General features: G+C 29.1%; 1 protein-coding gene across 1 annotated transcript; it reads right to left on the reverse strand.

Annotated features, from left to right (window-relative positions):
- Positions 1–1,269: 1,269 nt before the first annotated feature.
- LOC131619356 (uncharacterized) lies at positions 1,270–14,310 on the reverse strand. Its single transcript, XM_058890461.1, has 10 exons — positions 14,185–14,310; positions 3,333–3,387; positions 3,146–3,203; positions 3,006–3,048; positions 2,856–2,933; positions 2,681–2,749; positions 2,425–2,590; positions 1,937–2,245; positions 1,588–1,796; positions 1,270–1,467 (listed from the first exon to the last, which is right to left on the reverse strand). Exons 1-10 carry the CDS (start codon positions 14,308–14,310, stop codon positions 1,279–1,281), a joined length of 1,302 nt encoding a protein of 433 aa, XP_058746444.1. The 3' UTR covers positions 1,270–1,278.
- Between the last annotated feature and the right edge of the window lie 339 nt (positions 14,311–14,649).

Below are 14,649 nucleotides of genomic sequence, written 5' to 3' on the forward strand. Positions count from 1 at the left end.
ACTCACCCCTTCTTTTGTATGGAGTCACATGTTCAACAAAAGTGACACCATATATTGTGGCAACCAGGTTTAGAAAATTAATGGAATATTTAACAAAGATGGAACATACTATTGCTTCAAAATTAATTGAAACTTAAGTTTTCTTGGAAATAAGGTATTAAAACCAATTTGGAGCTCAAATTAAAGTCTCCATTGCCACTAGCCTCCACCAACTAAGACATGTGAGTAAGATGATGCCTAAATATAAGTTCAGGAATGTCTAAGACAATGGAATATATGGAGAAATTCCTAAATGCAACATGTAAACAAAGTCAGAGAAGCCATATACATCCACAACCATTTTTTTTTAAATTCATGTTTAGAATTTGTGAATATATCATCCATAATATAGAAAAGGACATCGTAGAATGTATCGATCTAATATCAATTTTTCCCTTGATGAATGAGATTGGCCATATGAAGTAGGGTTGTTGTGATGGATATAAATTTTATTATAAAAAACGTGAACCGATAACAAAATCGAAGACACATGTCATGCTTTTCATTATAAGCATCACCCTATTTCTCATTGTAGGTGGAAACAAATGTGGTAAAATAAGAGACACATTTTCTACCCACCTAAATCTTGTTATCAGAGACATTAAACCAACTTACACCAATTCCATTAAGATGAACACCAATGATAGACGACACTTAAACTATTTGTCACTATAAATGAATTACATTTGTTAGGTCCTTAAAAATGTTTGGCATCGCATAACTAAATAATTTTAAAGTCCATGAATAATTGGTATAAGTATGTTTGCAATGTAAAATATTTTACACTAAAGTGCGTTAAAATTATACTCATATTTAAAAGGATAGTGTCTAATGTTTTCTTACATTATGTCATATATTATTATTATTAAATATTTATTTAACATTCCAAAATTTACTAATTTTCAAACTACTTTCTACCATTCTTTTCAATTTTCAGAATCTTGTTTTATAAGAACTAAAAATATATTAAACCCGCACAAGTTTAAAATCTTAAACTATTTCAATAACAAAGCCAGAAAGACAAATGCTATGATTAAATAATAAAACATGAGATTAATTTATAATCCAACAAAGGCTATGATCCAACAAAACAAACTCAAATTTGGCTATGATCCAACAAAACAAACTCAAATTTAGCCTACACACAAACAAGCAAATAAGTTCAAGTAACCAAATCCAACAGTATTGAGTTTTTTCATTATTTAGTAAAACCAATGCAAGAGTCACCATCAAACCCACCTAGAGCTTAAGATCCAAGTCCAGCTCTGCAATTTCACCATCATTTGTACTTGTACCCTCTCCATCTTTCTTTTTTCCTTCCCCTTTTGATGGGTTTATATTTCCTCTCATTATATTGTTGCTAGATGGAATAGGACCAGATGATGATATGGAATGTTGTAACATAGGAAATGGGCCCATAGGATGTGCCTGACCAAGAATTATACGCAACTCACTATAACTATTTATAGGAAAATTACTAAAGTATTGCTTGGCTTGGAATAAATTATTCTCATTAGTTTGATTGAAATAAATTGTTGATGGACTCACCAACCCTTGAAAATACCCATACTGATTTGGCTGTGAGCAGAAAAAGTTGTTTGCACTATTAGATGTTCTTGCAAAGTTTGAAGCTTTAGAAGGCCAAACTCCCATTTGGCTTGAACTTGCACCAGCACCAATATCTTTTGAACTTGAATCCATATTTTTGTCAAGAGATAGTGGTATTGTAATCGAGGAGTTGTGCTTTCTACCGCCACCTAATTGAAAATCGCAATTTTTTGGGGTTAGATAGCCATTACATATATACAAATTGACATTTGAAAAAACATATTATGCTTGGAGTGGCTGTCACTCCAAGCTTAATATGGTACAAATATGTTAGGATTTAAAATATTACCATTCTTGTTGCACTCTCTTCTGTCTTGGCAGCTTAAAAGAGAAGTAAGACCAGTAATCGAGTTTACTTGTTTAGGAATATTTATTCCTGATGCCTGTGGATTCAGTTTAGTTTTGGAAACATTGTTAGAGACATATGATGATGAATTTCCGAGACAAAGCGTAAAAAATTGTTCATTATCAAGTGTTTTGGCTGTTTGTACTAGAGATGGTTCAACAACTTGAGGAGTGATCTCTGTTTCTGGAATATTTGGGAGGAGTGATCTCTTTTCTCTTTCAAGTTCTGTGGAAGGAGTGCCAATTTTGTTTTCTGTGTCAAGAAAATATGAAAAAAATATTTATTTACTTAAAATCATTTCAATCATCCAATAAAATTTAAAGAGGAAACAATCAAAATTGATCTAGAAATTTGACATTTTTAACCCTAGATTTCATGTTGCATGAATTTTGATGTTGTTAATCATAAATTTCTAGAATAATGTGACTTACCAGGAAGAGTGTGACGAAACCTTGCATGCCCTATGCTTTTCATTTTTTTAACTTGAGGTATTTCACCTGGTGTCTTTTTAGTTAAAGATTCCGAATGAAATCGTTGAAGGCTCGGAACACTTATATCTTCAAAAACTCTCTTTGCAAGACTAAGTAAAGCTTCAGCCTGAAATAAATTATGTTCAACATAATAGTATACATCATAAGTAAACAATAAATCTCAAGGTTACAAGATTTTCTTTTAATTTAGTCATACCACTCGGTAATGTCCCGAGTCTTTGTCATTATAATACATAGCATTGAAACACAGTCGATACACATCAAACTGCACATCATTGAAAAATAGGAAGATTTAGTTGAATGTATTTGAGAAATCAATATATAAAAAGAGAAATGACCTTTTCTAATATGATAATTTGTTATTTATTAACCTTAAAGGCATCCATGCTCATGTAATGTTCCTTGTTGATTTTGTCTCTTATTGTTGCAAAATCCAACGATTTACATACCTTCATAAAAATAATTTAACATTAACAAAACTCAATAGTTAAATAAAATAATAATAAATGGTAAAAACTTACATTTGGATTAATAGGTTTAGCAAATAACTCATCTAAGCCGCTCCTACATATTTAAATAAACCATTCACTATAATATTAAAATGATTCACTATATTGTTAATATGAAAAGAGAAATAATCATAAATTGATATAGTTTATACCTTTGTAGTACATCAAGGACAAATTCAAGTAAGTCTTTTTTAGGCATAGCATATGACACTGCATAACACAATAAATAATAGTTCTCTATATTAGTGGTTAATCTACAATAACTGTCGACCTAAGGAAATGGAAATTAAGGTGAAAAATACACAATTTAATTAAGATAATTAATTTGATAAAGTTTACCATTTGTTTGTGAAGTACTTCCATTCTGACAATAGTAGTGTCCCTCCTGTAGAAACTTTAAGATATGGAAGACAATGTCAATAAACAAATAAAATACAAAGAGCGTGTGTTTATGTTTATTATTCAATAAATCAATTTGAGGTTTCATGCTTATAAAAAGATTTCATATGGGCTTTGGATGATATTCAATCACATTATTATGGTCTCACATTTGACTTATTAGTTTATTTCACCAAATAAAAATGTAGATAGAACTATTGTATCGATTCGATTTCCATACCAAAATTTGGTCTACTATGACGAAAGATTTTTACTTGTGATGACTTAGGTGAATGTCGCCAATTAAAGTGGATAACAATACTAAGAAAATTGAACGAAGAAATTTTTCAGAGTTTGTGTGGAGGTGGATATCACCCTACTAGTGGCAAGAAAAAATTGGGTTAATGGTCACTATTACAAAATATAATATGAAGGACTGCATATAATTTGCATGTGTTGCAGATGCTATGGTCGCTTAAGTCAGAATCGTAATTTTAAATCCATCAAATAAAAGAAATATCATGTCAACCATATTGTTCAATTGAAGAAAAAAATTCAAATGAATGCTATCATGATTTCCTAAAACTCTCAAAAACCATAGCTTCATATCACGCGTCTGTAATGCATGGACATGCGCTTCCACGTATGTTAAGTCAAACCCACGCACCTCCAAAATATTCAACAATGACATATGATGCATGTGCCTGCCACTCCCCTACATCAAATATTTATGTCAGATATATTGATCCACGCATGAATAACGTTACTATACCTATACAAATAATCACATGGAACATTGCTTGTATAACACTAAATAGTCACATCCATCAAGCCATTAATATGAGTGATCCTTTCATTATCTATATCATTGATGATACTAATCAACCTAACGATTTTTATGGAGATTGGATTGCTAAATTTTAGAAATTGAATCATGCCATAAATATCCAAAAAAATGCTCATTTGACCAAAAAGGAAGGAATGTCAAATTAAATAAGAACCGATTTTGGCCAACGCCCTCCCTTAAGACTAAATGGGCCGAAATTATATATTCCCCCCAAAATTTAAAAATCGGACCCCCTCCATATCAATAACCATGAATTCCCTTGACCCTAACTCTTCAAAAGGTAAAATACAAAGACATGATGTTGAAGAATGTCCTCCTAATTCTAACTTTTTCTTACCCTTGAGCTAAATAATAAAAATCTAGCAAATATTAATTTTCATATTCGTTCTACCACTACACCCCTCATATGAATCAAACACACTCACTCCTTTGAGTGTCATCAATCTAGTTGATGAGTTAACTGACCTGTGACGAAGAAGATAACACCTAAGAAGTAGAGATTGCAAGCCAAATCAAAATTATTTAAGATGAGTAAAATACATTTATGTTTTACTTTTAATTTTTTGGTTTAATGGTTATTTTATCTTGGAATTTGAGGGATGCTCAAGGAAGAAATTTTGGTAGAGCCCTTAAAAATTATTGTAGACACTTTAGAATGGATATGGTTGCTCTTCAAGACACCAAATGTAGTGGTTTCAAGGCTTACAACTTAAAGTAAATTTTGTATGAATATGGGGATCAAGGTGTTAGGGTTCTCATGAGGCATTTGGTTGATGTGGAACCAAGGCGACTTACACATTACTCTAGTTCAAGAAAATAAATGTTTTCTCCATATTAATGTTGGTGATAATAATACTCAAAAGTCCCTACTAAAACTGATTTATTCTAGCCCTAGAGAGATGAAGAAAAGGGAGATGTGGAAGGGGATAAAGATGTTATCCGAAATATCTCAATCATTGGATAAACTAGGGGATTTAAATGAGATAAAAGAGCTTGGAATGAGAAAAGGCGTGTGTGACTCAATTAGTCTATATGTATAGAGTTTGGTAAGTGGATTAATGACTCTCACATGAAGGAGATGACAATGATGGGTTAAAAGTTCACTTGACGAGGGCCTCAACGGGAATAAGTAATCGTATTTTTAAAAAAGCTTGACCTGGTCATCTACAATGTTGATTAAAAACTCAAATTCTCAAAAGGATTTGTTAGAGTTTTGCCGCGAATAAAAAGTGACCATCATCCTATGATTGTTATGTTATTGAGGAGCCTAAAATTCCTCCAAGTTGTGACTTTTTGAAGTGGCTTGGGTTATGCATAACAATTAATCCTTGGATGCGTGAAAATGGATTTTTTAGGTGTTATTCAGTTAGTTTGTTAGATGGTATGACTACTCTTATAGGAGTGGAATAATGACACTTTTGGAAACATCTTTATTAGGAAGAATAGTTAAACTTAATATAATTGTGAACAACTCGCATTATGGTTATAGTAGATACCTAGAGGTTTTAGAGTATGATCTTCATGACCAATTAACACAAAATATTTATTAGGAAGAATTTTTTTGGTTTTATAAGTCCAAAGGTAAGTAGATTAGATGTGGGGATAGAAAAACTAAATATTACCAGTCGAAGAATATTATGCATAGAAGGAAAAATAAAATCATGGCTCTTATAAGTTATAGATGATAATAGATAGTGGGAGTTTGAACCTAAGAAACTAAAAGAGATGGTAATGCATCATTTTTCTGAGTTTTTTCATGAAGATCTAAAGGAGCCCATCATTTCCTTTTTCTTTTTCCCAACTTATTTGGAGAATCATCAGGTCACTCTATTCATTATGCCTATAATGAAGAAGTTAAGAAAGATATGTTTGATATGAGCTCCCACAAATCCCCAGAAGAAGATGGTCACCCAATGTTTTCTTACCACCGTTGTTGGGAGATTGTAGCTCCTTCATTACACTATTTTGTTAGTAGGGCCTGGATTGACTACTCATGAATTGGTGGTGTGAATGATATTGTTTTGGTGTTTAACCCTAAATTGACTAGCTAGAATTTCTTACACAGTTCTGTCCTATTTCCCTTTGCAATATGATATATAAACTTGTCACTAAACTTATGGTGAATCGTATGAAGGCTTTATTGAAATGTATCATTTTCGGCAATAGTCTATCTTTATCTTAAGTAGGAATAATCCTCATGATATTATTATAGTCCTTGAGAAGATCCAGGAAATTAAAAGAAAGAAGAGCCAAAAGGTTTTTATGTTAATAAAGAATGATTTGGAAATGACTTACGATAGATTGAATTTGAAGTTTATCACTCAATGTCTCTAGGATCTAAGTTTCCCAAATAATTAATTGATTTAATTTATAATTGAATATCTTCTTCGTCTGTCAATTTTTTATGGAATGGAGACAAGTTTGATATATTTTCTCTAGCTGGAGGTATTCATTAAGGTCAGCCCATGTCTCCTCATATTTTTGTTATATGTATGGATCATTTTCCACATATTATTCATTATCATGTTGATATAGGTTATATGAAACAAATGGATGCGGGCTTGGGGTACCTCAGGAAATCACCTCCTTTTCAAAGAGGCAAATATATAGAAATATTATTGCATCAAACATTTTTTGGATTAATTTTGTAAAGCCTCAGGACAAAAGATTAATTATGATAAGACGCAAAAAATTTATCGGCCAATGCTGATACCCAACTTTATCAAGAGATCACACATTAAACATATCTTAGAGAGACCCTGAGCTTGAGAAAGTAACTTGGGGATAAACTTAACTCATGATAGAAGTTTTATAAATAGGTAAGGCCGTATCAATGAGCAGGTACAAAGGTGAGTAAGCGGATAGAAGGATCATACTTAAGTTTGGCCGGTAGAATTACCTTGTGTCAATTAGTGTTAAGTTATATCCCTTACTTTCATATATAGTATGCAAAAATATATATAACTACTTGTAATAAGTTGGATAAACATCAAAGATGGTTTATCCAGGGAGACACACAAGCGACTCACAAGGTTCATTTGTTATTTGGATGTTTGTTTTATTTTGGTGGCTTAGACATCAAACAAACTCAACTAATGAATTATACTTTTATGTTTAAAATTATTTGGAATTTATTGAATAACCCTAACAATTTATGGTGGCATGAGCTTGTTGACAAGTATTGTAGGAATCAAAACCTTTTGGAAAATATTATATACTAGTTAAATGATTCCTTGTTATGAAAATCACTGGCAAAGTTGTGGGACAAGTTTCAAAATAATATTAATTGGAAGTTCGGGGACAATACAAAGGTCAATTTTTAGCTCGACCATTGAATTCCAACAAAGAAACCACTTTTCTTTAGTTTTTTTCTAAGCGAATATTATTGTGGATGCCACCTTGATGGTAAAATACATGGTCAATAGAAAAGGGAATTGAAATCTTGAGTTATTTCAGAGTTTGCTCAGCGAGGAACTAATTAATCATATTTGGCTATTCCTCATCTTCCTCCTCTTCCTGATGATGGTTCTGATAAGTTAGAATGTGGTAATATTAGATATCATGATTCTATATGGGTAATGCATATACTTTTCGTGCTTCATATCTGAATGTTGTTGATCTAGATATAGACAAGAATATCATTTGGAAGTCAAAAGGCCCCAACCGAATCTAGACATTCACCTAGTTCATGGTACATGATAGAATTTTGACAAACTTGAGGTGCCACAAGTGGAACTCAACAATCCCCACTAATTGTAGCTAATGTAGGGATAATGAAGAGACATAGGTTCATGTGCTTAAAGATTGACCTTATGTAACAAATGTATGTATTAGACTTGTGCCTTTGAAAAAATGAATTAATTTTACTTTTTTTCGTATGGATTGGGTCACATACAACCTTAGAGAGAATATTGCGGCTTTTCACAAAAGACAATGGATGTATATTTTATGATATCGTGTTGGTACTTGTGGAAAGGGCGAAAATAAATGTTTGAAGAAGTTTTTTAGCGACCAGACAACCCAACAGATACAATCATACATGTGGTGAAGGAGATCAATAATAAAAATCGTGTGCGGACAGATTATAGGTCCCTAAACCCATAGATGAAACATGTTCATTGGTGTCTCCCAAATAGCAATAGGATTAAGCTCAATAATGATGGTACTTACAAAAAGTCTACGTCCACAATTGAAAAAAGGAGGCTTATTAAGGGATTCCTCTAGAAATTGGGTGAAGGGATATTCACACAGAATAAGTTTGTACGGTGCTCTTACTACAGAATATGGGCGATGTTGCATGAGATGGAGTTAGCTTGGCAAAAGGGATTTAAAAATCTGGTGGTCGAGAGTGACTCTAAATTTCCTATAAATATGGTCAACCAAGAGATCATGGAGGACCATAACTTCCCAACCTTAGTTTGTAAAATCAGGAAAATGGCTCAAAAGGATTGGCAGATCAAGTTTAACCATTCTTGGCGCGAAGTGAATTAGTGTGCAACTTGGCTGGCAAAATACAACCTTACTTTTAACAAATATGATATATTCATTCTTCTAAATCTTACGACATATGCATTACAAATTATGCTAGATGATAATATCTCTAAGTTCTCATTTCCTATACCTGTTAGAGTTTCTTATTTGTCCGTTTTTTATTATATTTCCTTGGGCCTTTAAGCTCTTTTTTTGTTCCTAAATAGAATGTAGAAAAGGATGATTAAGTATGGATACAGTGGTTGATACATTCACCATGTCTAATAAAGTGTGCATTTTTTTAGATGGAGGTATTGAGTGGCTCTCCCAACTTTTTAACGAAATTTGGGTGTCAAAGAAAATGTCAAGTTAACAGAGAAGAATCAATTGCATTATGATCTATAAGAACACGGGGGATGAAAAATTGTGCAAATTATAAGGGGATTAAACATATGAGGTATGTCATGTAGTTATCAAAAAAGATGATTGAACAAAGACTAAGAAAAGAGACTCTAGTTACTGATAAAAAATATTGGTTTTATGTTTGGGAGGTCAATCTTGGATGCGTTCTATTTACTATGACGTGTGATAGAGCACTGTCAGATGGATCAACGAGACTTGCACTTGATTTTTATTGACTCAAAGAAGGCGTAAGATAGAGTGTCAAGCCAAATATTATTGACAGCCAAAGAGAAGAAAGGTGTAAGGACTGCCAATGTTCGAGCTATCTAAGATATGTTTGATGGGGCATGGACTTGTGCAAACACAGGGTGAAGAGAAACATGATTTTCCCATAACAATAGGATTGCACAAAGTTTCAACCATAAGCCCTTACATTTTTACTTCAATTTTGGTTGTACTTACAAAACCCATCCAAGAGCTAGCACAAAGATGTATAATTTTAGTAGATTATATAGTCCTACTTGAAAAGTCAAATAAGGATCTAAATGAGAGGTTGAAGATAAGCCCTTGAAGCACATGATTTTCGCCTAATAAGTAGAAGTAAGACAAAGTATATTTAATGTAAGTTTAGAAAAGGGCGAAGAATTTCTAACATAAAGGTGAAAACTGGAGATCATATCATACCATAAGTTAGAAAATTTAAATATATTTAGTCGATAGTACAAAATGACAAGGAAAAAATAAAGAGGCATAAACCATCGAATTCATGCCGAGTGGCTGAAATGAATGGAGGTCTAAGGAGTTTTATGTGACACAAAAACACATTTGAGTAGCCAAAGGATATTATTTTTTTTGTAGAACTGTAACATTTGTGATGTTGCACATGATAGAATGTTGGATAGTTAAGAATCAATGAGAATAAACTAAGTATATAAGAGACGATGTTGTTGCATTAGATGTATGGTAAGATTAGAAAAGATAAGATTAAAAAATAATAATATTATAGAGAAAGTTTACTAAAAATGGTGAAAAAGAGTAAGGTATTTGAGCATGTAGAGGTAGAGAAAGACACATAAAATTTAAGAGAAATTATTAAAAAAAAAATCTTGAGATTAAAAAATTACTATACATAAATATGTTCAAGAATGAGAAGTCATAACCTGGATTGATGAAATCATTTGCAGATGAGGTGGTGTGTTGGCCGAGTCTTTATTTCTTTTTAATTCTTCCTTTCTATCTTCTAAATCTATATTTCCTTGACTTCTCTTCTTTCCATTTTGCTTTGCTTCATCTTGAAACCATATTGGTTTTTTTTCTTCAGACCCTGATACATATATGAATGAAGGCGCATAACTTAACACACATAATTGTAATCATCCATACCATGCTTAAAGATATAGTAAAACTTACTAGAGTATCCATTTTTATTATGTCTCAAACATTTATATCTCTCTATGCATTATATAACAAATTTTGAAGCAATCTCACTGGTTTAATGTTTTTCTTATAAATAAATAAAAAAAATTCAATATATGAGAGGATCTATTCTTGAGATTTGACACTTAATTACTCAAAAATAAAAGTAAAAACTCCCTTTCTCTTTGATCTCTAAAATGTACACTTTTAACAAAAATAATATGTGCAATATTTAAAGTATTAGATTTATATAACTATTGTGCATGAATTTTATCTTTGAAAAACATACATATATTTGTATTTTATTATACTTTTTTTAGATTCTAATGGTTATTTATAACATTAAATTAGTAGTTAAAATGAGATCTCATCATCAGATCTGATGGATGAAATGAAAACAAATTATACACACAAAAAAAAAAAACATTTGAGAAGAAATAGAACAATTAAAGTTTAACTATATTAAGTGAACTAGACAATTAAAATTTGCAACATTAAATTCGATTGATTATAAAAATATAACACTACATCAATTGAATCAAACAATTAAAATTTGCGACATTACACATGAAAAAAATAAACAACTAAAACAAAACACTAAAGTAGTCTATAAAAATATACATACCCATATGAAGTAGATAGATCAACTCGTTTGATAAGCAAATGAGCAAGGTCGTCAACTTGACCTAAGAAATTGTTAATCATAAGATACAAAGAATATAATTTAAAGAATGAAGAAAATAATTTGAAGAATGAAGCAAAAGAGAGAGTAAGAAATGTACCAAGTTCAAACTCAAATTAAAGAGAGAACAAACCACCTTTTATAGCAATTTATTTGTACTTAAAATTTTTTACCTTCAAAGAACGAAGAACGAAACTCTATAGAATTGTAACCTATAAAACAAGATGTTAAGAGTGGTTGCCAGATAAGAATTTAAATTAATATGCGGCGTTTTTTTGAACTTTTTTGAAAAATTAATTTTCAAATTCAAAATAGGTTATATATAATTTCTAAAATGTTACTTAATTTTGGCATGAATATAATGAATTTTTGGTTGTCATTTTACATATGACAAATATACTTTCTCATAATCCATATATTTTTGTTATTGTGACGAAATATTCACTATCTTTTAGTAATGACTAATATCCACATAGATATATTGGACAAACACGTTGAGATGGATTATATCATAAAAAAATTCAACACTCATAATGATATAGTTTAAATTTTTGTCAAATTGTTTAATTTTTTAGTGCTCTTGCTTGATTTTACAAATTCTATGATATAAATATTTATATTATGCTATATAAACCACATATCCCATTTAATATTATTGACATATTATTTTAACAAATCATATTTTGTGAATAATTAAATACTAATATTGTAATAAATTACATCAAAAATAAAATTATTTCAAAAATAATTAGCATTCGATAAAAGAATTATATTATTTGAAAAATAAATTATATTTTTTATAAAATATAATATAAATAAAAATATGAGTAATATTTAATATTTCTTAAAATGGAGATCTAATATATAGCAAAATTTATTGAGGGACAATGAAAGTTCCTTAATAGTCATTTATTTAATAAGATATAAAAAAATTATTTAAAATATTTTATCATGTTTATCCATGAGTTTTTTTGTTTCAAATATCATTTTGTTAAAAAATAAATTGTATGCTAAAGAATGGTATTAGTTTTTTTTTTTATTTTTAAATTTAATAAAAGAGAGAGAAGCAAAAATTAATTTTTAAGTACTTGTATTGAATTGGCACAGAAAAGTATAAAAAGAATAGATAAAATATTTATTTTATAGACTTTTTTTTCAAAAACATAAAATATTTTCTCAAATTCAACAATTCATTCAATATAATTTAAACATGTAATGATATTGCATTATTTTTTTGTGTAAATAAGAGGCGTGTATTTTGCATTTGAATCTTCTCAAATAATATATTTAATTTATAAAAAGATAATTACAACAAATAAAATAATTTTCAAATTCAACAATTATATTCATTCTATATATTATAAACATATAATGATATAACATTGTTTTTTTTTTGTGTTAACAAGAGACGTGTATTATGTATCTGAATCCTCTCAAATATTTGATAGATTTATTTGAATAAAGAAATAAACTAAATTATTTTGGATTTATATGGATGTATCATGCATGAGTATTTTTAAAATAAGAAATAAGATGATTAAATTCTAGATATTGGATTGAATATTTGGTCTTCATAAAATCATGGACAAGCATATAGACAAAGAATGTTTATCCCCATATATAGTTTAAGGCATAAAAGATATTTAAAATATTTCAATAAAGTTTATTTATAAGATTTATTGTTCAAATATCATTTTATTAAAATTTAAATTGTGTTAGCTAGATATTAATATTTGTGAAAAATTTATATATAATAGAAAAGAGAGAAACATAATTAGACAAAAATTCATTTTTTTTAGTACTTGTATTGAATTGCGACTGAAAAGCATAAAGATAATAAATAAAATATTTAATTTTTAGAAAATTTTTTCCAACATATAATTATTTTCTCAAATTCAACAATTCATTCAATATAATTCAAAATTCAAAATAATTTAATTTATTTCTTTATTCAAATAAATTTACCAAATAAGACAGACTTCAAATGCATAATTCACACCTTTTGATAACATAAAAACAACGTGATATCATTAAATGTTTATATTATATTGAATAAATTATTGAATTTGAAAAATATTTTATTTGTTATGATTATTTTTCAATGAATAAAATATATTATTTATTCTTTTTATTGTTTTCCATGTCAATTTAATTTAGAGAATATTCAAATACAAAATACACGCCTCTTATTAACACAGAAAATAATGCAATATCATTACATGTTTAAATTATACTAAATAAATTGTTGAATTTGAAAAAATATTTTTGTTTTTGAAAAAAAAAACTCTATAAATTAAATATTTTATTTTTATATACTTTTCTATGCCAATTCAATACAAATACTAAAAAAATGAATTTTCGTGTTGTTTCAACTAATTATGCTCTTCTCTCTTTTACTAAATATAGTTATTTACAGAAACTAATATCATTCTTTAGCATGCAATATTATTTCAACTATATTATTTTTTTAACAAAATGATATTTGAAAAAACAACTCATGCATACACATTATTAAAATATTTTAAATAATTTTTTTATATCTTATTAAATAAATGACTATTAAGGAATTTTCATTGTCCATCAATAAATTTTGCTATATATTAGATCTCGATTTTAAGAAATATTAAATATTAATCATATTTTTTATTTATATTATATTTTTAAAAAAATATAAGTTATTTTCAAATAATATAGTTCTCTTACAGAATGCTAATTATTTTTGAAATAACTTTATTTTTAATGTAATTTATTAGAAATTTACAATGTTAGTATTTAATTATTTACAAAATATGATTTGTTAAACTAATATGTTAACAATATTAAATGGGATATGTGATTTATATAGGATAATATAAATAACTATATCAAAAAATTTGTAAAATCAAGGCAGAGCACTAAAAATTAAGCAATTTGGCAAAAATCTGAACTATATCATTGATGAATGTTGATTTTTTTTTATGATAGACTGCATCTTAACATATGTTTACAAGACTTACTGCATATGCTACATCGGGTCTTGTGCAAACCATAGCATATATCAAAAAACCTACTATATAAGCATATGAAATGTTATTCATATAAGCTCTTTCAACACCAATACTGGGACATTGATCAATACTCATCTTGAATTGAGGGTTTGTCGGAGTCACAACAGACTTTGAATTCCACATACCAAACTTGTCGAGAATCTTTCGTAGGTGTGCCTCTTGAGATAAACATAACTTCGACTTCTTTTTATCTCTCTAGATGTCAATCCCAAGAATCCTTGATTCTGCTCCCAGATCCTTCATATCGAATTCCTTATTGAGTTCAGCCTCAACCCTCATTACATCTTCGACATTGTTGCTTGCTATGAGAATATCATCCACATAAAGCAACAAATTAACAAATGAATTACCAAGTCGAAATTGGAAGTAAACACAGTGGTCGAACTTGCTTCTAACAAAACTTATGTGTTCCAT

Source organism: Vicia villosa, linkage group LG7 (genome assembly GCF_029867415.1).
Source record: "Vicia villosa cultivar HV-30 ecotype Madison, WI linkage group LG7, Vvil1.0, whole genome shotgun sequence".
NCBI classification, from domain to species: Eukaryota; Viridiplantae; Streptophyta; class Magnoliopsida; order Fabales; family Fabaceae; genus Vicia; species Vicia villosa.

Excerpts from the sequence above, each read along its gene's own strand:
- LOC131619356 (XM_058890461.1), bottom strand. The coding sequence starts at position 14,310 with ATGAGTATTGATCAATGTCCCAGTATTGGTGTTGAAAGAGCTTATATG. Across the intron at positions 2,934-3,005 it reads CTAAACCTATTAATCCAAAT|GTATGTAAATCGTTGGATTT; the intron begins GTAAGTTTTTAC and ends ATTTTTATGAAG. Across the intron at positions 2,591-2,680 it reads ACTCGGGACATTACCGAGTG|GCTGAAGCTTTACTTAGTCT; the intron begins GTATGACTAAAT and ends AATTTATTTCAG.